This window comes from Amphiprion ocellaris, chromosome 4, assembly GCF_022539595.1.
Source record: "Amphiprion ocellaris isolate individual 3 ecotype Okinawa chromosome 4, ASM2253959v1, whole genome shotgun sequence".
Classification (NCBI taxonomy): Eukaryota; Metazoa; Chordata; class Actinopteri; family Pomacentridae; genus Amphiprion; species Amphiprion ocellaris.
Window position 1 is genome coordinate 40,496,256 of NC_072769.1, and position 27,407 is coordinate 40,523,662.

At 40.6% G+C, this 27,407-nt stretch overlaps 1 protein-coding gene across 5 annotated transcripts; it reads left to right on the top strand.

The window, feature by feature from the left end:
* The first annotated feature begins 2,176 nt into the window (after window positions 1-2,176).
* On the top strand, window positions 2,177-27,307 carry nacc1b (nucleus accumbens associated 1, BEN and BTB (POZ) domain containing b). Of its 5 annotated transcripts, none has more exons than XM_023270972.3 (8): window positions 2,177-2,432; window positions 11,223-11,373; window positions 12,852-13,094; window positions 15,679-15,900; window positions 19,269-19,728; window positions 21,570-21,867; window positions 24,483-24,580; window positions 25,465-27,307. In XM_023270972.3, exons 2-8 carry the CDS (start codon window positions 11,248-11,250, stop codon window positions 25,788-25,790), a joined length of 1,773 nt encoding a protein of 590 aa, XP_023126740.1. In that variant the 5' UTR covers window positions 2,177-2,432; window positions 11,223-11,247; the 3' UTR covers window positions 25,791-27,307. The 5 variants fall into 5 exon arrangements, with proteins under 5 accessions (XP_023126740.1, XP_023126739.1, XP_035804418.1 ...); XM_023270971.3 differs by lacking the exon at window positions 2,177-2,432 and adding an exon at window positions 2,480-3,308; XM_035948525.2 differs by lacking the exon at window positions 2,177-2,432 and adding an exon at window positions 3,422-3,997 and having other exon boundaries at window positions 19,272-19,728.
* The last annotated feature ends 100 nt before the right edge of the window (window positions 27,308-27,407 follow it).

Here is a 27,407-nt window from a genome sequence, read left to right on the forward strand (position 1 = left end):
TTCTTAAAACATTCCTTTATCTGATGTTATTTCAGATTTTAATGCATCACTTTTTAATGTCTTTAAGATGATTTTATAACTTGTTTCTTTCATTTTATTGTGCTCTGTAAACACAGAATATTATCATTACATCTTGTTTTTACTTTCGCCAGCTTGTTTTAGAAGCTCTTTAATTCTGTTTTATGCTTCTGTTTTGCACTGTTTTAAAACAAGTACCTGCTAAAGGGCTCTATTTAGTATTCTGACAGATAAAAATGGCACACATTATTTAGACAATGAGATGAATAACAATATAGGATGGGCCCTCTTGCAAAATGATGCAAATGTGTTGTATATTTAAAATGTTTGTACTTTTTTGTGTAGATCATGGTGCATAGTCAGTAATTAAAGTATCTGAAATGATATTCACACGGTTCAGTTTAGCTTTACCTTGAAATGACAGCAACATTAAATGATGATAATTTAGCAGCGGCTGTTGCCAGGGTTCACATTTTCATGAGAACAAGCGCCTCTTTAGTCAGCAACAACTAATTAACTGAAATTCCAAACTCAGAAGCCAGTTTCAAGGCTAATCACAATGACTTTATGTGATCAGCTCAGCAAAATAAAGACGAGGCTTCAGAATTTGTTTCATTTTATTCCTGAAACAGCAGGCAATATACATAATCAACAAACTTTTCCAGTATCATCGGACACTTTCCTAGTAGACTCACAATCTGCATTATCATTGTTCAAGTGCAATATTTCTAGTGCAATACATGTTTACTTTTACTTCACTTCATTTTCTGTCAATCTTTCTTATTATTAGTATTAGTGTACAGTTTACATCTTATACTTCTTATCTTATTTTTCTTATTTATTTTAATTCTTATTTTTTAGACACGACACACTGAGACATTTCACACAAACACTTTTAGAAACTTGCATTTTGTACTTTCTTTGTTATTTCTATTTTACTACTAACCTCTGTGTAATTGTGTATATTCTGCTAACCTTTGTTTATTGTATTGTACTCTGGCAAAATTATTTCCTCCGGGATGAATAAAGTAGTTCTTATCTTATTCTCACATTTAAGACTGATACTTCAATAAATAAAATACATCAAATCCTAATTTTAAGATACTCCTTTTAACATATAAAGCTGTAAATGGCACTGGGCCATCATTTTTAACCCTCGTGTTGTCCTGTGGTTCAAATTGACCGTTTTAAAGTTTGGAAAATGCCGAAAAAATATATTGTCACAGTGAAAACTTCCACATTTTCAACATTTTTGAGAAGTTTTTGAACATTTTTTGGTGCAAAAAAGAAATGTTAAAAAAAAAAACGTTTCTCTGAATTTTTGGATTTTTTTCAGACAAGGGAACTATATTTTTTGGTGCACGTAAATGAAGACACCAGGAGAGTTAAAGGAGCTGGTAGTCCCATATGAACCAGCAGGGACGGGTCTGAGGACTGTCCCTCGAGTTAAAAAGAAGACAGTCGGTGCGTGAGCTTTTTATTTTTACCGTCTTCATGGAACGCTCTTCCGTCTGACATTAGCCAAGGTTGATCAGTAGAGGTGTTCAAAGCAAAGCTAAAGCCCCACTTGTTCTCTGCTGTCTATGAATCCTAACTGTGAGGTGTTGTGTCCTCTTAGATATGGTTTTTATTGGTTTTATTGTGTCTTCTTAGATATGTTTTTTAGTGTTACTTTTGTTATTGTGTCTTCTCAGCCTTTGTTTTTATCAGTTATCATTTTATTGTAATTTATCTGTTGCTTGCTCTATAAAGCACTTTGATTTGAAAGTGCTATATAAATAAAGTTATTATATTATTATTAATTATTAAAAGGGACGTACTTTTTTTAAATGGTGAAACTATTTGAGGATTGTGTTGAGGATTTATTACTCAGTGTTTCTGGTGACTGATCTATTTTAATAATTAAAACAAAAAATCAGAGCTCTTCTATTACCATGTATTTGACACATATATCATCCACTGTTTTATTTGCTGTACTGCACCCAGTTTCTATAAAATGGGACAGGGATGGCTGTGAGTGAAGGGCAAAAAAGATCTGCTTCTACTGTATGCACACAAGCCTGGAACATCTGGATGGGGGCGCTGTGACAATGAATGCCCAGAGAGCGTGGCGCTATACATCTGACACAGGAGAATTATAGAGTTAATAGTATTTGGCATGACAGGGAGAGGGAGCGGGGAGCGCAGTGCCGTGCCTGAATGCAGTCTCATCCTGTTTAGTATTCACTGTGCGCAGCGCCTGGAGGCCCCGGAGGGCTCACCTGCCCGGAGTCTAGACGCACCATCGCGCACATTTAGACGGCGGGATCGAACCGACAAGGCGCCGGCTTCACGGTCCGTGCGGTGTCGGCCAGGAGGGAAGCGGTTCCAGCGCCTAAAAAAAAAAAAAAAAAAAAAACCCAAACAGCAGCCCGGTGAGTGAGCGGGTTGAGTGGGTGGACTGGTGGGTGGGGCTCAGACGGTCGGGTCGGCTGGGGACGCTGCCTGTCTACCTGCCTGCAGCGGCGCGTGGGCTCCGACCTGTAATCTGTTACGCCTACAAAAGTAATCTCATTACTCGTGGCGTTTTGTGACATTACGCGTTACATTAGACATATTCCCGCCAAAAAATTAGAATTCCTTGCTTATTTTATGATAGATTCAGAAATTTAAATTTAAAGCATTTTGGAATTTATTATAAAGATGCATTTTAAATAAAAGGATGCATTGTGAATATCTCAGTGTTAAACTTTCTTGCTGAAGATGAAAAAAAACTCTTTACTTTGGTGACAGATTAATTTGAAAGTTGCATTTTAATAAAGTTATTGGACATGCATCAGTCTAATCATTCACAGATGTGGCTGAAATGACAGTAGATAAGGTGCTCATTTGCTCCACTGCTGCCAAAAGTAAAGACAGTGCTGGCAGCCTCTTGACCTGTCTGTCTACCTGTCTGTCTGTCTACCTGTCTGTCTGTCTGGCCGATCGGTAGCTCTGCGATCTGTCTGCACCCCCTGGGAGAATTTAAAAAAGCACACAAAAAAGAAAGAAAAGCCCCCTCCATGGCTCCTCCGCGTCACCCTCCTCGATAGCTCTGCGCTCCTCTACCCTCGGCTGCATGTGTGTTTGAGTGCGTGCACGCCCGCCTGCCCGCGCGTGTGCACGTGTCAGTATGCATGTGTATGCATGGATTGTGTGCGTGCTGGTTCACAGTGAATGACTGTCTGTAGCGTGGCGGAGGGAGACATCAGACCGCTTCTTCTTCTTCTGCACCTCCATTGAAACACTTTGCAGCGGAACACAGCCGAGGGGTGAGTGAAGCGCAGCCGGCCACCGTGCACCACAGTTCGGACTCGGCCGGTGAGACGGGCCGGTCGGTTGTCCGGGCGTGTGTGTGTGTGTGTGTGTGTGTGTGTGTGTGTGTGTGTGTGTGTGTGTGTGTGTGTGTGTGTGTGTGTGTGTGTGTGTGTGTGTGGAGCCTCCTTGAATTAGTTAGATTTTTATAGAGGGGGTTCGGCTGTTGTTTTTGAGACGGTAAAGTTGTTCTGGCTACTATGGGGGGATGGGCGCCAACTTTAACCACTTCACACCGGCTCCACTCACCCGTCCCCGCGGACTGTCCCCCTCTTCTGTCCCCCTGACTGGATGCTGCTCCTGTTTCTCCCGCATTCCTGAACTTTCTCAAAAAAAAAAAAAAAAAAAATACTCGGTGTTTCGGGGAGGGGAGCCACAGCTTCTCCCCCTCTTTTTTCCCACTCGCTGCATTTTAGTAGTAGTTGGTTCGACCGACATCACGGCGTCCTGTCGGTAAACGGGTTAAGGTTTTACAGCCAGCCCCCTACTTTCCTTTCCCCTCCTCTCCTCTCGCCATGCCGGATCCGTCCGTCTGTCTCGCCCACAGTTGCAGCGCATTTGTGTCCCGGGATGACCTGTTGATGTCGGCTAAAGATGGAGTGCCAGGATCGCCCTCCGCTGTAGACCCCTCTGCCTGTCCTCTCCGGTAAAAACAAACAAAAACGTTAAAACCGGAGTGAAGATAGCTTTGTGTGCTTTCCGTTTTGTTGGGAGATGTAATAAATGATTTATTCGCCTCGCCGTGATATACCATAAGCGACATTTTTTGGGGGGAACAACGCGTGCCTGTCCCGTATCGGTGGCTGCCGTTCGCCCGGAGGAGGAGGAGGGGATTCGGTGTGGACGGACATAGCACCGCGCTGGCACGGAGAGAGGGGAGACGGGGACAGCGCGGAACTGCTGAATATTTCAGCCCCGCGATTTTTTGTGGCAGATTTCGTGCCTCCGGTTCCTCGGACGGTAACCGTGCGTGTGTGCGTGTGCTGTGAGCAGCTGAAAGCGGGATTGACACACAGAATAAAGGAGAAGAGCTCTCTTTTTGTCCCTTTTCCGCCGCCCCCTCCCTCCCTCCCTCCCCGCACACACCGGCCCGGGCCAGCCGAGGACTCCCAAATCCTACCGGGCATCGAGGCTGGCACACGGCGGGGCACTGAGAGCTCTCTGCCCGCTCTGCCTGCCCTGCTGCACCGCTGGAGGACTGTTTCTGTCCCGAGGCGTCTGCCGGCGACACATCGACTCCGCTAGACTTCCATGTGAGATTAATTAATGTGTAAATGATGTGTTTAAATGATTTTTTGAAGTTTCAGGTCTGGTCGTGCTCTGGGGAGGCTACACTATAGCCACAATGTGGTGCCTGTCTACCCACGAGTGTCGCTAAATACTACATTTTCAGCATTAAATGTCCTCAAACCAAAGGCCACGCAAGGTTACGGTTTATTTGTCGTGATTTAAAGGCATGTTTACGAGTTGTGTTTATAAGTGTTTTACTAATGCCAGGGTTAGCCTTAGCTTTAGCCTGCTACGTGCTAACAGGCCACCTTTAACCTCCTGAAGCAGGAAACTGTGATTAGGAGTGATCGATGGTGATATGAGGGAGTGATTGATGGTGATATCACAGCCTGTGTCTTCAGAGTTGCTCGGATCGATTCTGTGCCGGCAGACTGACTGCAATGATCACTTTAGTCCTTTGGTATTTGGGTGTTAGCATGTGGTTAAATCTCCACAAAGTAAACCAGAGTTTGTGGCACTGGAGATGAATTTTTTAAAAAGTTGCACAGGGTTTCTGCAGGGCATTAAAAAGCATTAATAGTCATTAAGTTGATTTTGCGAAAATTAAGGCCTTAAATGGCATTAAAAAGCATTAAATTTGATTCTCAGTGGCATTGAAAATTCTTTGTGCAGTTTTCAAGAAAATGTTTGAGAATAATAATATAATGGTATGTAATTATAGACTGCGATTCGTCAGATGTGTGCATCTGCGTAAACATGCTGAAGCATTGCAATAATTGCTCCAGCTGGTCGGGTACAGTTGCCAAAAACTGCATGTTGTTAACCCTCATGTCGTCCTGTGGGTCAGTTTGACCCATTTTAAAGTTTGAAAATGTGGAAAAAAAATATTTTTTCACAGTGAAACTTCTGATGTCCACATTTTCAACATTTTTGGGAAATTTTTGAACATTTTTTGGTGGAAAAGAAGAAATGCTAAAAAAATGTTTCTTAAGAACATTCACATAATACTTTTGTGGTTTTTTTTGTGAATGTTCTTAAAGAAAATAGAAGTTTTACTGATATATATGGAATCACTTTAGATATTTTTTAGGATTTCTTTGGAAGATTTTTACAATTTTTTTGAAAATATTTACAAGAATTTTCTTGCCAAATTTGGGGAATATTTTTTTTTTAAAATCAAACTTTTAAGGGAATCTTTTAAGGAATAACTGGAATTTTCTTCCTGAAAGTTTTGCAAATTTTCAAAAATTTGGGGAACTTTTTTTCAGAATTTTTGGATTTTTTTCAGACAAGAAAACAGTATTTTTTGGTGCCCATATATGAGGACAACAGGAGGATTAAAGGGTCCGGCAGGCTGGACCAGGTGGAGGAGAGCTGGGAAATGGGGAAACGCAAATTACAGCAAAAATGGCTTGAAAACATGGATTTCAGAGAATGACTGCAGCCTGTTGGTGGTCAGGGGTGGTTTCTGGATTCAGAAATAGTGAAATGTAGGGACAGTTTTCATATAAAAATCCTCTTTTACAAAAAAACAAACCCGCGTAATTTGTTGAGTTCACGGTCGTGGCATTAAAACGTTTACAGTATAGCATTAAAATGGCATTAAAAAGCATGACATCTGACTGGTTGATATCTGCAGAGCACACACGGTTTATCATGGAGTCAGACCATAATGAGGCACATGGGGGCTTCGGGGCAAAGGGTCAAGTGGTGTGAATTAACTCCCCTTTCTGCTTCTTGGAAGTTGTTGTGACCTCTGACCTGTGAGGGGGAAGAGGTGGCTGCCAGGATGTCCTTGGGTGACATGTCAATGCTCCACAGTTCTTTTAAATCTAATCAGACAGGCGCTCCACCTGTTTTTAGGTTACCAACATACACCAGTAGTTTGAACTTTTTGCCACAAATGCCTTTTGTGTTTTTGTGAACGTCAACGTGGCTGTCATTTCTGCGACTCGGTGCCATCTATGCATTCATTTTCGCCTTCCATTGCTGTCAGGAGATTTTCTTCGCACACATACCTTTTTTGTCTTAGCGGCTGCCTGCTTATTATTCATATGATTGCACATATTTACACCTGGAAACAACCACAGGCATCTACTATTGGTCGCTAGGAAACTCCACTGGGATGCTTGTCAGTTCAATTGCTCGCTCAAGGCCAGATGTTAGGGAGCAGACAGTATACATTGTGCATTTATAGTATATTTTTTCACAGCCAGTGCAGAGGTCAACGACATAATATTTTTTATTTCTAAATCTTTCTGCTTTGTCAGTACCCTGAGGCATTTTAACTTGTTTTGATAGTCCATGTTACCTATAAGGTCATTATGCACTTACTAAAGTAGCAGTAATGTATGTAAACAAATCCTGGATAAGACCCAAAAATGTCACTCCGAGCCACTTCACGTGAATTATAATTGCATTAATGCAATACATATTGATTTCTTTTACATCAGCACAAACTGCCAAGGCATAATAACGTGTCAGGGTACAATAGCAAGCAAATACTGACTTTCTTATTGCCAATGCATTATTTTTCATTTTAATAGAATAAGTTGGGGAAAACTGAACCATCATTTGCACAGTATAAAGTATATTACATAATCTTTTCTTGACATGTTATTCAGATCAAATTGTATAGAGTGCTTCCAATCCAAAAATCCTTTTGTGATCTTAAATGCTGCAGGAGTGGCCCATTAATTAAGCATAATAATATTGTAATTGCAGTTTACACAGCTAATACTCAATAATATTAACATTCCAGCAATCGTTACGTATCTTTTTGAAACTAATGTGCTGGCTGCTCTTTAAAGCATCTGTAGATACTAATATGATGATCAAGACCAATATATTGATGTTAAATGTGTAAGCTCTAATCCAGAATAAAATGAAAAACTGCTAATTTATCCCTTATGTATCCAGAAAGATCCCACCGAGACACCAGATCTCTTATTCCAGGGAGTCCTGCAGATGAAATGTGTAGCGCTGGAGTTGTAAATGGACATGATTTATTACTTCTCTCACCCCACCGCCTTTCTTACTATGCCTGCATCTATCAAAATTAATTAGTTACTATAAACTTAAAAATTAATTATGATGACGAGCTGATGGCCCTCTATTCTCAGTACTGCCCTTACGTAGGCGTATGGCAGGAGCTCAGGCCTACTTTAGTCCACTTTTCCAGCCTTTGTTTTTCTGCTAGGGCAGGTTTGCTGAGCATGCACACCACAGCACCCCCTCTCACAATCACACCTGGAAGCTTCCCAGTACAACCACTATCTTTTATTGTTTGCCAGGGAGCAGCTCCACTGAAGGAGTTGGGGTTTAAGGGAAAAATACACCCTCAGATGCCCTTTTACTGTTTCATAATTTGATGAAGATCATTACAGAAGTTAGTGTATTTTGCGAAAAGTTGTAATTTACCGTACTTGTTTTGTTAACCTGAGTTTTGCAAAACTTTCCCAGAAGGACTTTCAGTGATTAAAGTTAGGGGGTTTTAGTGCTGTGTACTGAATGTGTGGTTATAATGACAGGTTTTGCAATGACAGACGTTGTCGTGTGTGTTACCTAGTTGTTTAGATTACATTAAAGCTGTCGCCACCAGATCAACAAAGTTCAAGATATTGCTGCACTCCACGGCACGTTGCTGTGCTTCTTCTGGTTGTGTAGAAATCTGCATCTCTGCCTCTCACCCTCTGTTATTGTGAAATGGTAGCTCTACAAACAGCCCATCATGCTTTGATGGAATGGTAGCATAAGTTTAAAGCTGCCTTTATTACACCACTGTCCTTAAAGTGGAACTGAGCATTTTAGGATAAACATTTACTTGTTATTACTTACTATACTTTTTTAAAGTTAAGCTTCAGTTCAGTGTTCGTTGTGTAATTCAGTTAGCATTACCACATGAGATTCCATCAGAAGCATGACTGCCATACAGTCAGCACAGAATGAATTTGTATAACCATTTAGTGAGGTTAGTTAAAACCCTGGGTCAGACACACTGTATATATCTTAAATCGAGGCCATCGCAATTGGTTAATTGCATTGTTTCCAATTATGATTTCAGTTTGAAATCCAATAATTGTTCAGCCCTACTTCGAATTTGAAAACTTGACTTTGATTAATCCCTGTTTGGACTGAGTAGTACACAGTAGCTTCCAGCTAAGAGGGGACAAGAAAACTCATCTCTGAAAAATGGCAGAATATCTCTCCACAGATTTGTGAAAGACAGGTATTACCTATGCTATTCTAAGAAAATCAAACGTGTCATCAAAAATAAAGGATGAAAAATAATGAAAATTCCCTAATAAAGGGAATTTTCACTTCTGTGGCTGTAGTTTGAAGTGTGTATTTTCAGTCTAACCTGTTGGTTTTGAATTATGCTTCAGCACAAAAACCCATATTTCAGCATCAAAATAATACAGTTATTGTAAGATGCTATATTTTTAAAATTACAAATTTTAGCGCAGGACGTACTTTAGTGTACAGGTAGTTCTGACAGCTTGCACTGGATGTTGTCCCATAAAGTAAGCAACCACTTATAAAATTTACTTTTTTTGTAAAGTGTCCTTGGGTGTCAAGAAAGGCGCTCACAAATAATATGTATTATTATTATTCTTATTATTATTATTACTAATAATAATAATAATAATAATAATAATAATAATTAGAGGTCGACCGATATGGGATTTTCAAAGGCCGATGCCGATACAGATTTTTAAAAAAATTTTCAGCCGATGGCCGATATCTAAAGCCGATTGTAGAAGCCGATTTTTAAGGCCGATATCCTTTTTTTTTTTAAAGCACATCGATTACAAAAGGCAATTTAAACACTAAAAGTATATACATGTATATATTACAAATTAAATACACTGGATTTTCTCTCTTACCAAGAAAGAAATCTCTTACCTGTTTTTCTTTACCAAATAAGCAGGTGTGGAGTGAGGCTTGTTGTTGCCTGGCTCACTCGCTCCGCTCATGCTCCGCTCTCTGAGTGCCGGGGGTCCTTCTAAGGGAAAAGCGCTCGCGGCAGCTGCCCGTACGGGTGCCTGATCACAAATTGGCTTTTTATTTGTAAATATCGGCCGATGGCCGATATTGAAAAAAGTCCATATATCGGCCCAAAATATCGGCCGGTCGATATATCAGTCAACCTATAATAATAATAATAATAATAATAATAATAATAATAATAATAATAATAATAATAATAATAATAATAATAATAATAATAATAAAATCATTGATATGTTAATTGAGCTGAAATGGTGCAGCAGTGCATAGACTTACACTTTAAATAACAACAAAGGACACTCTTTTAAATCTTCTCCATACTTGAAGATTTGTCAAATTAACCTTTTGTAGTATCACGACGTATGCCTTTCTTCTTTTAACCAAGCAGATGACAAAGATTCTTCAGTTCAAGAAAACTCAAGACTGTCTTTAAATTTTCAATCTGAGCTGTAAAAACTGTGAAATATATCTGCTGGCATGCCTTCTCTGTGACCTCTGCTCATCTTCCCAGAATTTATGAGGAAAACTGGAGGTGATGAAGAAGCTTGATGTTTAGGTTTCAAGGTTTTTGTCTGTGAGTCTTCCTTCCAGTGTATGAACAAAGCTACTCGGTATCATATTGTTTCCTAATCGTGTTTTTTTTGGGGTTGTAGCCAGGACTTTAGCTCCTCATCATCTACTCACTACACTCGCTCCAAATACTTGTCAATGTCAGCTAAGCTTCACCACCATCCATCAGGCTGCAGTCCTTCATAGAAGATATTTGTTCAGCAGAGTCGTGACTCACCTTTGTGTTCTCATCTGTTTACCTCTGCTCCATCCTACTAGGTGTTAGAGTAAGGCTGTGTATGTATTTTGCATTCAAAAACAAAAATAAAGGGTCCATTCAAAGAGATGCCTTCAGCCTTGAGGAAAAAATGATTTTAGAGATTGATTCCTCTTTTATTTAATTTTTTTTTGTTGCAAGTTTTGACAGTTCCTCCACTTTTGATCACAGCCTTCTTTGTTGGATGGTGACGAAGACAAGTGAAATAGATGAGTTATGTAAGCGACTCTGTTTTGACTGAGAAAAAGCGACAAGAAAATAACAAAGTAGGCCAAAAACCACCAGTTTATTAACTGTGAATTAGATGTAATGAAACGAGGTTAAAAAAAAGATAAAGGCTTATATAACTGTCGCTGGTGGCCCAAAATTCTCTTTCATTTGGAAGTTAGGGTTTTGAATTAAAGTTGTTTACCAAATACTTAATTCATTAATCATCATACACTTTACTCACCCTGTTTCTTTATTTTAATTCTCTTTTCTCCCTCCTCAGTTCTGTCTCGTCTGCCGTTTGCACATCTTCCAGTCTGTCTTTGCTCTGTTATCCTTGTCTCATAACTCATTTATTTACAGTTTTCTCTTCTCCCGCTGCCGTGTCTTGTCTTCTTCCTCTCATCACTTCTCTGATGTTTCCTCATTTGCCCATTCCTGACTCTGCTCACCTTCATCTGTTTATCTACCCACCTTACCTTCCATGTGATTTCTCCCTCTATAGTTTCCTGTACTACATGTCGTCCACTCTGCTCTTCATAACCTTTCAGTGACCCTGTTGTTCCTAGTCTAACTTCCACCTCACTATTTCCTGCAGACCCTGTGGTGCTGGGCAGAGCGTTATGGCTCAGACGCTGCAGATGGCGATCCCTAACTTCGGCAACAACGTCTTGGAGTGTCTGAATGAACAGCGGCTGCAGGGCCTCTACTGTGATGTCTCCGTGGTCGTCAAGGGACACGCCTTCAAGGTCAGATTTTGTTTTTTCTTCCTGTAGTTCTTTAGATATTCGTCTGGGTTCTTTTGTGACCTCCTGGATTAGATATCATCGCGCTCTTGGTGAAATGTTGACCATTGGTCCACTCCTGGGAAGGTTCTCCACTGTTCCATGTTTCCCCGTTTGAGGATAATGTCTCTTACTGTGGTTCTCTGGAGTCCAAGTCTCAGCAAAGGCTTTGTAACCCTCCAGACTGATGAAAATCAATGACTTTGTTCTGCATCTGTTCTTGAATCTCTTTAGATCTTTAGCACCATCATGTGCTGCTTTTTGAGACCCTTTAGCTACATCACAATACCAGACAGGTTCTATGTAGTGATCTGTAGATTCAACAAGTCTGGCAGTAATCGTAAGAGTGTGTGGCTGCTGAAACTGAACCCAAATGCCAAATGAATTTGATTGGTAGCAATCACTATTTCACATAAGGTAAGGTGGGTCTTGACAGCATTTTCCTACAGTAAATGAAATCAACATTTAAAAGCTTTGTTTTGTCTTTTTGGGCTGCACGGTGGCTTGGTGGTTAGCACTGTGGCCAAGAAGATCCCTGGTTTGCGTCCCAGCCAGGGATCTTTCTGTGTGGAGTCTCCGTGTTCTCCCTGTGCATCGTGGGTTCTCACTGGGTGCTCTGACTTCGTCCCACAGTCCATAAACATGCTGAGGTTAACTGGTGACTGCTTGGTTGTGTCTCTCTGTGTGTGTGTGTCCAGGGTTTCCCCTGTCTTCACCCTGAGTCAGCTGGGATAGACTCCACCCCCAAACCCCCGGGGGTCTGACATTTTAGCAGCAGATTCTTTGGGTTCCAGTGTGAGTCTGGCCGGAGCATCCAGCAAATGCTCAGTTGCATTGAGGTCTGGGGACTTTGGGGGCCGGGTCAACGCCTTGGATTCCTTTGTTGTTGAGCTGCGCCTGACAAGTTTATTGTGGTGTGGGGGTCCGCATTGCTCTGCTGCAGAGATGCCCTGAGAAACTGCTGTGTGGGTCTTGGTGCTGAATGGTTAAACCTGAAGAAGACAAATACTGATTGCTTAAATTTGGAGAGGACAGCAAGCACCATTTTTTCTGCCCTCCAGAAATCCCCCATAAGTCAAACATCACTGTGAACGATGTAAAATTTATACACATAGGTAACACAACAAACTGAGAATTGAGAACTAGAATTACCTCCAAAGTTACCACCAGTTACTTCTAATTATTGTTGTTTTGGCACACTTAGTGTGAGTTAAAAGTCCAAGCTGACGGATCCTACACCCCAATGGAAACAGAAAGGCTAAGAGGGTTGATTACGTGTACATATGCAGGGGCAGCTCTTATATACGTACTCACCACCTCCCACCTGTCTCTAATTCCGGCAGTAAAAAGCAGCCTTATGTTATTTACTTTAGCTGTCAGGCATTAGAATCGATATATTTTTAAACCTTCTGACTTACCTTTCCCTGCTGTTTGCCCCTCAGGCCCACCGTGCAGTGCTGGCAGCCAGCAGCTCCTACTTCCGGGATCTGTTCAACGCCGGGGGGAAGAGCTCAGTGGTTGAGCTGCCCCCGGCTGTTCAGCCACAGAGCTTCCAGCAGATCCTGGCCTTCTGCTACACAGGACGCCTCAGCATGAATGTTGGAGACCAGTTTCTGCTCATGTACACCGCTGGCTTCCTCCAGATCCAACAGATCATGGAGAAAGGCACAGAGTTTTTCCTCAAGGTAAGCTCATAATGAAACATTCACAAACACTCATCTAAGAAGTCCTTACAACTGAATAGAGATGTGGAACTTTTATTCAAAGGTCATTTGTACACAGGAATATTTCTGTTAATATGAACGTTATTTTAATAAAGTCAAAATGAACCAAACATAAAAATAGGTGTGTCTTTGTGCTCCCACCGTGTCACCTGTGTGTGACATGCGTGGCATTGTGTTGCGATGGGGATGACTGTGTTTGTGAATCAGGAATAATTGAGACGTCGCACTGACACTACAGTACTATAGCAGCAGATGATCTGATTAGATTTGGAGTGCATGGCTGCATAAATCTGCATATTAATGAGGAAAAGTGATTTCCCTGAAAGTTCCATGTAACACCTCCAGACACAGAGTCAGTATGATACCAGCTATGTGTTACGAGAAATATGTATTAAAAAAAAAAAAAAAAACTTATATGAAAAAATGAACAACAGCACTGTCCACTTAAGGATGTGTTATGTCGTTTGGCTACTCTTAAAATGTTGGTTATTTTCCGACATGATGTGTTTACTCGACGCACCGGTTTGGCCAGCTACTAAGGAACATTGGGAAATTTAGTTTTCTACCAACAGTGTCCAGCATGGAAGCTTTTCACAAAAGAAAAAGTCCTCTTTTCACATCCCTGCAGTGTTAAAAGCAGGTCTGTCTCACATGGCCAGAGGTGGAGAACCGTCATTCTGCTGTAGGGGTAAAATGCTTCTGGCTTGTTTGTATTTTTTTCCACCAGTCCCAGTCAGGTTGGGGTGTAGCTTCGCCCAGGATGCAGTGACGGTGCTGCTGCTAAACAGTGATAGGGAAGAAGAAGGCCAACTTTGTCCTGCACAATCCAAACCTTTGTCAAAACTTCCCATTGTTAGCATGTAGGTTGCTGCTTATAGAATATTGTTGTTTCTCAAATAGTGGGACGCAGAGGCATGACAAGGGGACCGTGAGCAACTGGGAGGGAAAGGTCCGTCTACGCGGAACTAATTAGCTGAACTATTATTTTTATTGTCAGCCTGTTTTTCGTGGTGCACAAACTGTGCTGGACATTGTGCAAGTCTGTACTTTGGCTACTTGGCAAGTAAGCAAAGCACAGAAGTACGGACTCCCGAGAATGCATTGTTAATGTGCAATTGGAACAACAGCGTACTTGATGGTGCCACCACCTCGGCTCACCTACTCCGATTATTTTTACCAGGGCCGTGAAACAAACCGGCCCGCCAGGTGGTCCATTCTGGCCCACGGGACGACTTTACAAAGGGTAAAAATTACAGAGAAGACATTAACTGTAAATTGTAAATTTGTAAAACTGTAAATTTTAAATAATTTCTAGACCTTGACAAGTTGTTTTGATCATAAAGTAAAATACTAGACTGTTCAGGTGCAGAGAGCTGAGACTGAATGTTGTGTTCCTTTGTAGAAACACTGTGATCTGGAAGTTGCAATGTGTAAACGATCAACTGAGGCATAATATTGCAGAAATTTAACTTTTTTTTCTGAAGACATTTCAGGTTGTTCATGATGTTTTGTAAAAAGAAAATTCATTAAATGTGAACATTTTCAGAATCTACTTTTTTCAACTTAAAGGGGAAAAGTTGAAGTTGTGGTGATTTATAGGTCATTATGCTGTGATTTTTCTGGTGCGGCCCACTTGAGGTCACATGGGGCTTTATGTGGAACCTGGGCTGGAAGTATTTTGTCCTCCGAAGGGGGGCCTGACAGAAAAAAATTGAGAACCACTGCCCAAGTGAACGGGAATTTGAAGAATGTAACAATTAAATAGTGAAAGGGGAGGAGAATCCCCATTTGGTTGTTTATTGACTAGTCGTTGCACATTCATATTATCTGTTTATTTATGTAAAGATATATTTTGGGGGGCATCAGACCATGGTTTGATTTCTGGGGCTCAGAGGGAATATTATGGGTAGGCTAACATTGTTACCACTGTGACACATTACACGACAGCTAATAATGAACCTCTAAAATATAAAGAATCCAAGGACTTGCGTGAAGGAAGTAGCAGTAACACATGGCAGCAGTTGTAGGCTGTTGATTTCAACGATGATGGAAAACACAGCCAAAACTAGTTACAAAGTGACAAAAAAATGGACAAACAACACAAGTAAGACAAAAAAACACAAAACAACGAATAAAGCAAAACACAAAATGAGAAAAATAAGACAAAAAACACAAGCGAGACAAAAAGGAAACACAAAATGACAAGTCAGACAAAAGAAGACAAAATATGACAAAAACGAGACATAAACGACAAAAGAACAATGAACAATCTTGTATTTTACTTTATGATCCAAACAACTTGTCATGGTCTCGAAATGATTTTAAATTTATAGTTTTACTAATTTACAATCTGGAGTTTTTACACTTTGAGGGCCGGATTGGACCCTCTGGAGGACTGCTTTTGGCCCACGGGCCGCATGTTGGACACATTTTTTGCAGATTCCAAGCACTACTACGAGGAAAACATTTTAGAAACTGCATAAACACGAAAGCATGGCATAATATACCGTATATATTGATGAATTCATCTTTACATCATCTCCAGGTCTCCTCTCCAAGCTGCGACTCCCAGGGTCTCCACACCGAGGAGACCCCGCCCTCCGAGCCTCAGAGCCCCGTCACTCAAACGGTGGGAGGGGGTGGGGTCGGAATCGTTGCGGCAACAGTCGGGAGGCCCGCCTCCTGTCTGACGCCGCTGCCCCTGGTGTCCAAAGTGAAGACTGAACAGACAGCCACCACACCTCAGCCAACGCTACAGCCGCAGCAGGTACGCTGTGTGATGCTTCAGTATTCAACAGTATCTGGTATTTAATTTCTGTTTCAGTTCAGTGAAAATACACCAGTCTTCATTCTGTGTTGACATAATTTGAAAATGGGCATCATGAGTCGGCTCTGACCTTCAAAGGAATGCTCACATCCTGTAGTTCCACCTGCATAAAATTAAGCTAATCTTTTTGAAAGGTTAAAAGATATAAAACGGTATACATCAGTATTATTGACAAATCATAAGCTGAAGGGTATTGTTGAAATAAAGTAAACAGTAGTGAGATAAACTAGATTGTAATGGATTTTTTCCATCTAGTTTAGATTTCAGTATTATTTTGTAGGTTGTGGCTTCCACAAACTTTTTTAATGACCTGTGTAAGGCACTTATTTTCATCAGCTGCTGTTTCAGTGCTGTTTCTCGTATGCATCCTCAAGAATTTGCCCCCTCACTCGTACAATGAATAGAGGACTTTAAATCTTAAAACTGGCCAGTTTAAATGCAGGGAAAAGAAAGTGGAGAAGCTGATTCCTTGTCATGTAATTTAGAGGAAAGTGTCTGTTTATTGCTCAGAAATAGTCACCATGTGGTGTCAGGTGTTAATCACTTTTTGAAGAGGAAGGATACACTGTGAAAGTAGTGAGATCATTATCACGTACTTCTGATCTAGACAAGCGAATGCCATCACATGCACAGATTAGTCTGTAAATAGCTCAAAGGACAACACAGTGCTAACAATCCCTACCGACGGAAGATGCCAGCAGATTTAACATTAGTTACTTTAAAAGGGTAAAATCTTGTTAAAACTCAATGAAAACTGTGGAAACTTTTCTGTTTTTAGAGGTAATTAGATAGAAGACTTCTCTTTTTTCCTTCTTTTTCTTTTGTTTCAGTTAGACTGTATACGAATGAGACATTTAAGTGTTACTTTGCCAAAACAGCAAAAAAAAAAAAAATATTGCAGAAAGTGAAATATGTTGATTTATTTGCCAAATATTTGGAGCATTTAAGTGGGCTGGTTATTAACCATAGTTGAACTGAATGCGATGGATTCTGGTGCAGCTCATGTCATCGTCGGCTTAGGTTCTTGGTGACTGTTTGAACCAGGGAAGTCAAACTCATTTTAGTCCGGGTTCCACATTCAGCCCAATTTGATCTCAGGTGGGCCGGACCAGTAGAATAACAGCATAACAACCTATAAATAACCACAAATCCGAATTTTTCTTTGGTTTTAGTGCAAAAATGTTCACATTTAAGGAATTATCTATTTACAAAACAATATGAACAATCTGAAATTTCTTAATGAAAAATAAGTTCAATTTCATCAACATTCAGCCTCAGTTTATCATTTCCACATTACAACTTCCAGATAACAGAGTGTCGACAAAGGAACACAATATTTAGTCATCTGGAACTGAACCAGAGTGGATTTACTGGAGGATCAAAATGACAAAAGTCAGACAAAAAAACAACAAAAACAAGACAAAATATTACAAAGATGAGACAAAATGACAAAAATGAGACAAAACAGCAAAAGTGAAAAACAAAATGACAAAAAATTAGACAAACGACATAAAAGAACAAAAAAGACAAAAATTGGATTAAAAAAATAGACAAAAAAAGACAGAAAATTACACAAATTATACAAATGAGACAAAAAATGACAAAAACAAAACAAAAAAAAGACACACAAAACCAATAAAGCAAAACACAAAATGACAAAAAATAAGACAAAAAATACAAATGATACAAAAAAGAAACCCAAAACAACAAAGACGTGAGACAAACGACAACAGTCAGACAAAAAACAACAAAAACAAGACAAAATATTCAAAAATAAGACACAAAATTACAAAAGAACAATGAGCTATCTAGTATGTTACTTTATGATCTAAACAACTTGTCATGGTCTAGAAATGATTTTAAATTTCTAGTTTTACTAATTTACAATCTGCAGTTTATGTCTTCTCTGGAGTTTTTACACTTTGAGGGCCGGATTGGACCCTCTGGAGGACCGCTTTTGGCCCACGGACCACATGTTGCACCCCTGATTTAAACAGTCAGGTCCCTCCTCAGATACACGGTGTTAACTGTGTGAATTTGAGTCTTGTTTTTCCTGAAGCTTAAAGCTTTCATAAAATTCAAATCATTTCTAGTGATGAAGAGCAGACGTGATTTTAGTGAAGACGTCCAGTATGCATGATCAGCTACAGGAAACCCTAACGACACCAAGATTTATTGACAGGTGTTCATTTCTCTTACTGTATGAGAGAATAAATGTAGATTTGTACTATATAGACTAGGGGTGTCCAACATGCGGCCCGTGGGCCAAAAGCGGTCCTCCAGAGGGTCCAATCCGGCCCTCAAAGTGTAAAAATTCCAGAGAAGACATTAACTGCAGATTGTAAATTAGTAAAACTATAAATTTAAAATCATTTCTAGACCATGACAAGTTGTTTTGATGTTAAAGTAAAATACTAGATTGTTCATTGTCCTTTTGTCTGTTTGTGTCTCATTTTTGTACAATTTTGGTTTTTTGTCATTTTTTGTCTCGTTTTTGTCGTTTGTCCATTTTTTTGTTACTTTGTACCTTTTTTTTTTTAGTTTTGTGTCGCTTTTGTTGTTTTGTGTCTCATTTTTGTAATATTTTGTCTTGCTTTTGTTGTTTTTTTGTCTGATTTTTGTCTGACTTCTGTCACTTGTCTCACGTTTTTGTTGTTGTGTTCATCGCTTTTTCCATTTTGTGTCTCTTTTGTGTCATTTGTGTAATTTTTTGTCTTATTGTTTTTCCATTTTTTGTGGCTTTGTAGCTTTTTTGTCAAATTTTTTCTCTTTTTTTTGCTTCATGTCGTTTGTTTCATTTTTTTGTCGTTTTGTGTCTCGTTTTTCTAATATTTTGTCTCGTTTTTGTTGTTTTTTGTCTATTTTTGGACTAACTTTTGTCGTCTTGATGATAAAGTAAAATACTATATAATTTAGTTCCAGATACCTGTGACTAAATGCTTTTTGCCTTTTTGTAGATAAACTATGATCTGTAAGACGTAATGTTTAAATGATAAACTGAGGCATAATGTTGTTGAAATGTAATTTATTTTTCTTAAGAAATTTCAGGTTGTTCATGATGTTTTGTAGAAAGATAATTCCCTAAATGTGAACATTTTTGCACTAAAACAAAGGAAAAATGTGGAGTTGTGGTTATTTATAGGTTGCTATGCTGTTATTCTTCTGGTCACTGGAGATCAAACTGGGCTGAATGTGGAACCTGAATGAGTCTGACATGCCTGATATAGACCTATTGTTTTGTTTTGTCGTTAGGAGCTGTCTGTTCCAGTCAGGTGGTAATTAACCAGTGTTCTCTGTTTCCTCCTCAGCAGGAGGGCTCTCCCTACTCTGTGGTCTGCACCCCCGTGGCCAAGCGACTATGGGAGGGGGGCAACCGTGATGGGGGCGGGGGATCTGGAGGGGGTGGGGGAGGCGGAATGAGGAAGGCTGCACGCTACTCTTCCTCTTCCTCTTCCTCCTGCTCTTCCAACACAGTTACCCAGGATGCCTCTGGGCGCGGACACGCAGCCAACACGGCTGTGGTGGGCGGCACCACCGCAGTGGGAGGAGGTGGACTCAACAGTAACCATAACAACAACAACAACAACAATGGCGGGACCCCCGAGGGCACGAGCCCGGGCACGCTGAGCATGTACACCAGCGACTCGCCCATCAGCTACCACGACGACGAGGAAGAGGACGACATAGCGGACGACAGCACCGAAGAGCAGTACAGACAGATCTGCAACATGTACACCATGTACAGCATGCTGAACGCCGGGGCAGCAGGTAGGCACCGATAGCAGACGCTTCATTGCAAGGTTACCGTGTTTCCTTGTAAAGCTAAAAGTTTTCACATCTCCACAACTCCTCCTGAGGAGTGTTTACAAGTGCAACTTGTGTAATGTTTATTTATCTGAACTTCTCAGGAGTGGAGGATGTTGTGGAGAAGGAAATGTTGAAAAACACTGAAGCTGCTGAAAGTTGTGGATCCTGCCTTCAGTTTGTGAATTGTTTGAAAAGTTTCAGGACGATCAGATGGGTGCTTAGAATGAAATATTCAAAGTACTGCTGGTTTACAAACTGGAGTTTCGTCAGTTTACAGGAGAAACAAGGACAAGACAGATCAGAAATGTAATATAGTTTTCCACCACTGAAGGTGTCTGTAAGGTCGAGGTCTGACTTCAGGACGTGGATAAATGTTAGTGGAGTGTGACTGCTTCTCGTTACAGTCCTCTAAACACACACTTTGGAATGGAATATGTCACTTACTGCTGCTGCTACAAGTCAAACATTTCTAATTAATTGAACGGGAGTGCATTTAATGATTATTTATGTTGTCAGTTATTCTTTAACCGTCCTGTTGTCTTCATTTACAGGCACCAAAAAAATATTGTTTCCTTGTCTGAAAAAAATCCAAAAATTCAGCAAAAAATTCCCCAAATTTCTGAAAATTTGCAAAACCTTCAGGAAGAAAATTCCAATAATTCCTTAAAAGTTTCCCTCAAACGTTTTATTTTTTAAAAAATCTCCCAAATTTGGCAAGAAAATTCTTGTAAATATTTTCAAAAAATGAGTAAAAATCTTCCAAAAAAAATCCTAAAATTATCTAAAGTGATTCCATATATATCAGTAAAACTTCTAATATTTTCTTTAAGAACATTCACATAAAAATCAACCAAAATCCATTGAAATTCGCTGGATTTTGGTTGATTTTTTGTGAATGTTCTTAAAGAAACATTTTTAACATTTCTTTTTTCCACCAAAAAATTTTCAAAAATTTCCCAAAAATGTTGAAAATGTGGACATCAGAAGTTTCACTGCGAAAATAATTTTTTTTCCACATTTTCAAACTTTAAAAGGGGTCAATTTGACCCACAGGACAACACCAGGGTTAATAATCAATAAATCTGTCTATGATCACTTTGTCTATAAAATTCTGAACCATCTTGTCTTTAGACTTCGAACAATATTTAGTTTACAGAAAAGTATTAGGTGGAACCATTAAAAGTGTGGCCCGTTTCTTCAAAAAATGTCAAAAAATTGTTAATTTTAGATTAAAATTAGGATTTGAAAAAATGCAATCAGTAAATCACAAAGGTTGTAATTAAGGACGTATGTTATGAAGCGCATCTGACCCACGGTTTGAAATTCATTCCATCTCTCTTGTGTGCTTTTTGAATGTCTCATGTGGTAATGCTTGATCAAATATTTTAAATCTATTACACAGTAAACACTGAACTGAAGCATGACTTTGAAAAGTTAGATCATTTATCCAATTAACATCTGTCAAAAAAAAATCACTACATTTTACCAAAATTGTTCAGTTGTAATAGTTATAATCCTACATTGTGGATCCCTATCTATAATTTAAGTTGGTATGCCGATCTAAGTTCAGTATTTAGACATTAAAATGTTTTGTTGTGTATTATTTAAACACTTTTACTGGGTGTCATAGTATATAATTTTGGAGAAAAAGGCAGATGTTTAATATCTTTTCTGAAATGAGGAAAGAGGAAACATGTCTATGTTACTCAAAATAAGTTTATGTGTCAGCTAAATTTCAAATGATACCCAGCCCTGGATGTAAATGGAAACGACTGATAATGATGGATCCTTTTCCCCCTCAGTGGTCGGGGAGCGGGTGGAGGCTCTACCAGACTTGGCCACAGACTCGGGGGGCGGTCGAGGGGGCAGAGGGGGGCGGTCCCGGCAGGACCTGGCATCGCTGCCCGCCGAGCTCATCAGCCAGATCGGGAACCGCTGCCACCCGAAGCTGTACGAGGAGGGCGACCCGGCCGAGAAGCTGGAGCTTGTGAGCGGCACCTCGGTGTTCATCTCCCGCGCCCAGCTCATGAACTGCCACGTCAGCGCCGGCACACGCCACAAAGTGCTGCTCAGACGCCTGCTGGCCGCATTCTTCGACAGGTCTGTATACGATCTGACCTTCATTTGTTCTGTCACGTCCTTCATGGCAATTATGCATTTTGTTTAGGGCTGCAACTAACGATTATTTTAATAATCGATTATTCGGTCAATTATTTTTTCAATTAATCGATGAATCGGATAAAAAAAACAACACCTTTTTAATTTCCGCCTCTTTATTCAGAAAGAGAAGATTTGGACTGACAGAGTAAAAAAGATGATTGTAGTGAAGCCTTCGTCTTCAACCGTCGACAGAGGCCTCATGTCAGTGAGCATCATGTTGAGGATGCTCTCAATCAGGACAGATGCTTGCTGTGGTGGACATGATGTCTTTCTCATCATGAAGCCTGTCACTGTTTGCTGTTCATGAAATGAGAAAGATAGTATGAGTATGTATTATAGCACAATTTACAACTGCTCAGTAGTTATCTGGTTTTATTTGCAGTATTAGGTTAAGGCATGTAAGTAGTCCAAAGAGCAAAACACAAAGTACACACACTTTAACACCTGTTTGGTCTAAATGCAGTTCATCCTGCTTCACTCCAACACAGACCAGTGTCTTCACTCAGACTTTGTGAGAAAATTAAAACTTGAGGCTTAATCTTTAAATTACTATCACCATTGTGTGCAAGTTACATTCATTTATAAATCATATTCAAACCCTGGTTAAGCTGATTAAAGTGAAATAAAAAGTATCACACACACACAGACACACACACACACACACACGTGCCCTATCACTGTCATTAATCAGATAACAAACAAACACTAGCATCAGGAGAGCTAGCAGAGAGACTAACGTTACGTTTCCTGACTGTAAAACAGAACAAACGTAGGATACTGCAGTGACTTACCTGCTGTTGAGCTCCTTCATCCTCATCAGAGACTCCAACGTGTTTCTGTTTCAGGTGCTGCATCATCATCGTGGTGCTCCTGTTCCATCACATATTACTTTTGTAAAGCTTGCATGTTACGCATGTTTTTTGTTTTGTGAAGTGTGAAATGCTCCCACACTTTTGAGGATTTCGGTCAAACTGTTTGCTCCGTGTCGGTCATGTTTCATTTGTTGAATTTACTTTTCCTTTGAAAATACGCCTCTGCTCTGCATCCACCTCGCTCTGTTCAACTCGCTCTGCAGGTGGAGTTTTTGTTTTTAAACTTTATTTCCGTCAGCCAGCATTGACAAAGCTCTGCAGGTGGAGTAGACAGCTCCACGACATGGCAAGTGACGAACGAATCGCGCGACACAACAAATCAATGATGAAATTCATTGCCAACGCTTTTAATAGTCGATTTTAATCGATTCGTTGTTGCAGCCCTAGTTTTGTTAGCATAGAAAAATCAGCAAAACTTGTCAGGAGTACATAGAAATACCAACCAGCGCAGATGTAGACAGCGCAGACACAGTCTTCAGTTGAAGAGTACAGACTGATATTTTATGATTTGATTTTTTTCCCTACACTGAAACCCTTGAACTGTCAGAGTGAGTACAGAAAACAAAGCTGAAGTTTGCTGGTAGCTCAGGGATGGAGGGGGCTGGACTGCTTTTTAGGTTTTGATCAGTGATTCAAACACATCAAACCGCCAAGTTACTGTTGAGGATCACTTTCTGTCTTGTTAGCCGCAGACAGAAACAGATGTATGAAGTCTGACATGCTGATCAAAAATATGAAGGAGGTGGTGATGTACATGTGCTGCAAACATGGCGCTGCAAATGAAACACCGAGAGAACGTCAGTCTTCCTAATGTGTTATTACATTGTGTTCCCTGTTTATCTTTTTAAACATGGACAGACGAGTGAAATAAATATTTTGTACCGTACTTTCCGGAGTATAAGCCGCAATTTTTTTCTCACGCTTTGAACCCTGCGGTTTATACAACGATGCTGCTAATATATAGATTTTTACAGGCGAGCTTCATGCCGTCAATACGTTTAGCCTCGTCACATCAGAATGAAATTACTGAACAGGTCACAGTGGACCAATGAGACTGTTTGAATTAAATCAAACGCACTGACACTAAATTCTTCAGATCATTTTGCACTTCATGCACACACCCTCATCATGGAAAACACGCAGAGAAATGCATATGATGCAGCTTTTAAGTTAAAGGCAGCGTGAAGAACTGACTCAATGTGTTTTACTGCCGTGTTACTGGCGTGTTCCAGGCACTGTTTGGAAAAAGCATTTATTTAATTAAAAGTTTTAAAAAATCTTTCCGTGTAAATATCTCATGTTACAATGTGGACACCTGCGGCTTATAGTCAGGTGTGGCTAATATATGTACAAAACAGTTTTTCTTTTTAAATTTAGTGGGTGAAGCTTATATTCAAGTGCGCTCAATAGTCCGGAGATTAAAGTAATAAGGAGAGCTACTTGTACAGGGAACATGCAGGACATTAGTTTTTTATATATACATATATATATATATATATATATATATATATATATATATATATATATCAAACCTCATTAGCTTTGACAATTTCAATTTGGAATGCGATCTATTCCCACATTGTACAGCTCAAACTGTTGAACCATGTAGCCCTACATCTTATGTACGCTCATTCTGTGATGTGATGTGTTTCTGTGGGTGTTTTGTTCTCTTACCCTGCTCAGGAGCACTCTAGCTAACAGCTGTGGAACTGGGATCCGCTCCTCAACCAACGACCCCAGCCGTAAACCTCTGGACAACAGAGTGCTGCACGCTGTCAAATGTGAGTCACACTTTTTGATGCTGTGAGTTGTATGCCAGTGAGATTCTGGAGCTGCCATCGAGCGTTGAATTTCCTCTTCTAAGACTCACCATCATCCTTCCTTTCTGCAGATGTGAATGCCTTTATTGTCATTGCACAAGTACAACAAAATTGGATGGCTGCCCTTTTTATGATGGATAGAGCATATCTAAAATAATAAGATATTAAGTATAAGAATAGTACAAGGGTTATTCAAAAGAATGAACCGATTTCATGATGCATTGCTTCAGGTCAGATTATTTGAAAGAGGAGATTTCTAAGTTTTGAATGGCTGCCACAGGCGTGTTGTTGTCACATCCTTCCTCCAGCAATGTTCAGTTGTTTGTTTGCCCTCAGAATGGCGAGTCCTCAGCAAAAGGTGTTCTGCGTTCTCGAATTTGCGAAAACAAATTCAGTTGTCATGGAGCAGCGTGCTTTTTGAAGGCCATTCCACATGAATCCATCCTCTCCTGAGAACATTCGACAGTGCCACTAACCTTGATGACCTTAAACATGGAATAACACCAGCGATCAGCTCAGTGGATGGTGATATGCTGCTACACGTCTGGGAGGAAGTCCCTTATCCATTGATGCTGCCTTTGCTGCAGGTGGTGGCCACGTCGAACACTTGTAAGACGGGAAATAAAAGTTGATTGTGAGTAGAATACTCGTGACTTGGCTGGAGTTTTCTGTTGCTTTTCCTTGTTAAAGTTTCGCGTAATGAAATCGGTTCATTCATTTTTGTATTTGCAGAAACACAGTAAAAAAAACACTGAAAAAGACCTTGGAGCTGCTCTGAGCTTTTCCAGTTTTTCTTCATCTTCTTCTTCTTATTTCCCCTTTTTGTTTATCTTCCCTTTGTCCAGTCTACTGCCAGAACTTTGCGCCGAGTTTCAAAGAGAGCGAGATGAACGCCATCGCAGCTGACATGTGCACCAACGCCCGCCGCGTCGTCCGCAAGAGCTGGATCCCCAAGCTTAAACTGCTGATGGCCGACAGCGATGCCTACTCCGCCTTCCTGGCTGACAGCGTGAAGATGGAGGCAGACGCGCTGGGGGCGGAGCCAGGTTTTGACCCTGCCTCGTTGGAAGCTGCGGCAGCAGCGGCCGCCAACAATAATGAGGCAGGAAGCGGAGCGACGGCAGCGGAAGCCCTCCAGGGGGCAGGAGGAGATGGCAGCACTTTGTTTTGAGTGAGTGAACGGACAGATTGATGGAAGGAGGATGGATTTCTCCGGGGTGATGAGTAGACAACGATGGCCGCTGTGGTCTTGATGACAGTAGCTGCCACACATTTGGGAATCTGTTTGTTCTCTTACACCTCTGTTGGTCAGTTTGTTCGGCTTTCCTTCTTTTGTTTGTGTCCCTTCCTGTCTCGCTCTGCAGCAAAATGAACCATTTCGGGTTGTTCCTTGTTGCTCTTCTTCTGGTGGAGAGAGAGAGGAAGAAATACGTAGCAGAGTGAAGAGGTTAGTCCCCCCCACCTCTTCACTCCTCTGCAACCTTTAAAGACCTGATTGTTTCAGCCTCTATGTTTTTTAAAGTGTGTACTGTCACTACGGCCCTTTTCTTACCATAATCAATCACAGACATTCCCTGGGGAGGGGGGGGGGGTAACCCTGTTTGGAGGAAGTGATATTTCTTTCCCCAAACTCCGGTAACACTGTTGTTTTGATATTGAATGTATGTGTGGCAAAGCATTCGGAGTGCAGCGTTGTTAGCCTTTTTTCTGTGTTTTGTTTTGCTCTATTTCATCTGGACGGACAGATGAAAGCGTCTCTGAGAGTGTGGCGTTGATGAGGTCAGGAGTTGAAAAGGAATATTAATATGTATATTGGCATGGTTTATGATCTTGACCTCAGCCTGAGCTCACCAACCCTGCTCTGGAAGCCCTGACCACCAGTCTGTAGAGGAATGCTGCTCATTTCAGACGTGGAAAGCAGCATTTTGATCAACTGGTGAGTGTTCAGGTTTGTTTGCCAGTTTAGTGGCAGATGAGAAAATTTGCTTGACTAATACCTTTTTCCCCCGAACCTCCCCCACTTTTGACCTTTAAAAAATCAGTTTGTTTACTTTTTCTGTTATTTTTTTTTCCTTTGTATGTGATTTTTTTTTGCCAAGGCTCCTGAGGGAGAGGAAACTTGTTACCGATGATTGTCAAAGAGTTTGCGCGTGATAAATGCACTGTGTTATTTCCTGCGGTATGAGTACAATCGAACTAAGTTTTTGTACGTATCAGAAAGAGAAGAGGGGTGGTGTTATTTTAAAAAAATGCGAAAAAGGAGAAAAAAATACTAGCTGAAATCAAATTTATATCTCTGCTTAACGCCAATTTTTTTTTTTAAATCTGAAGGAAAGTCAAGAATTGCCTAAAAGCGAGTTTCTGCCTGTGAGCTTAATAACAAGGTGTGTGTTTGTGTGTGTGTGAGGATGTAGCGGTGATGTTCTTTTCATTTCAGCTCATGTTTAAATTGATTTCCCTGAGAATACTCATTGCCATGCCGTTAACAGCGCAGGCTTCCTCGGGCTCGGCTGCCTGGGTTTGTGCTCGCCTGGCATGGACAAAGGCGCTAATTCAGGCGGTGGTACATGGCAAGGAGTGCAGCTCTGCGTGTGTGTGTGTGTGTGTGTAGGTGTGTAGGTGTGCGTTTGAATGGCCATACAGTATGTGTGCATGCTGCAGCAGAGAGCGAGAGAGAGGCCAGACGGCGTGTTTTCACACACGCTTGGTCGATTCATTCACCCATCACTGTGGTGAGCACACATACACGCTAATACGCATTTGGGCGCTGTCAGCTGCATCAGCTACA

What these genes read in the sequence shown, in the direction of transcription:
- nacc1b (XM_023270968.3), top strand. Translation starts at nt 3,867, where the DNA reads ATGCCGGATCCGTCCGTCTGTCTCGCCCACAGTTGCAGCGCATTTGTG. An exon ending in TCAAGGGACACGCCTTCAAG is followed by an intron (nt 11,374 to 12,851) that starts GTCAGATTTTGT and finishes TTTGCCCCTCAG; the next exon opens with GCCCACCGTGCAGTGCTGGC. An exon ending in GCACAGAGTTTTTCCTCAAG is followed by an intron (nt 13,095 to 15,678) that starts GTAAGCTCATAA and finishes CATCATCTCCAG; the next exon opens with GTCTCCTCTCCAAGCTGCGA.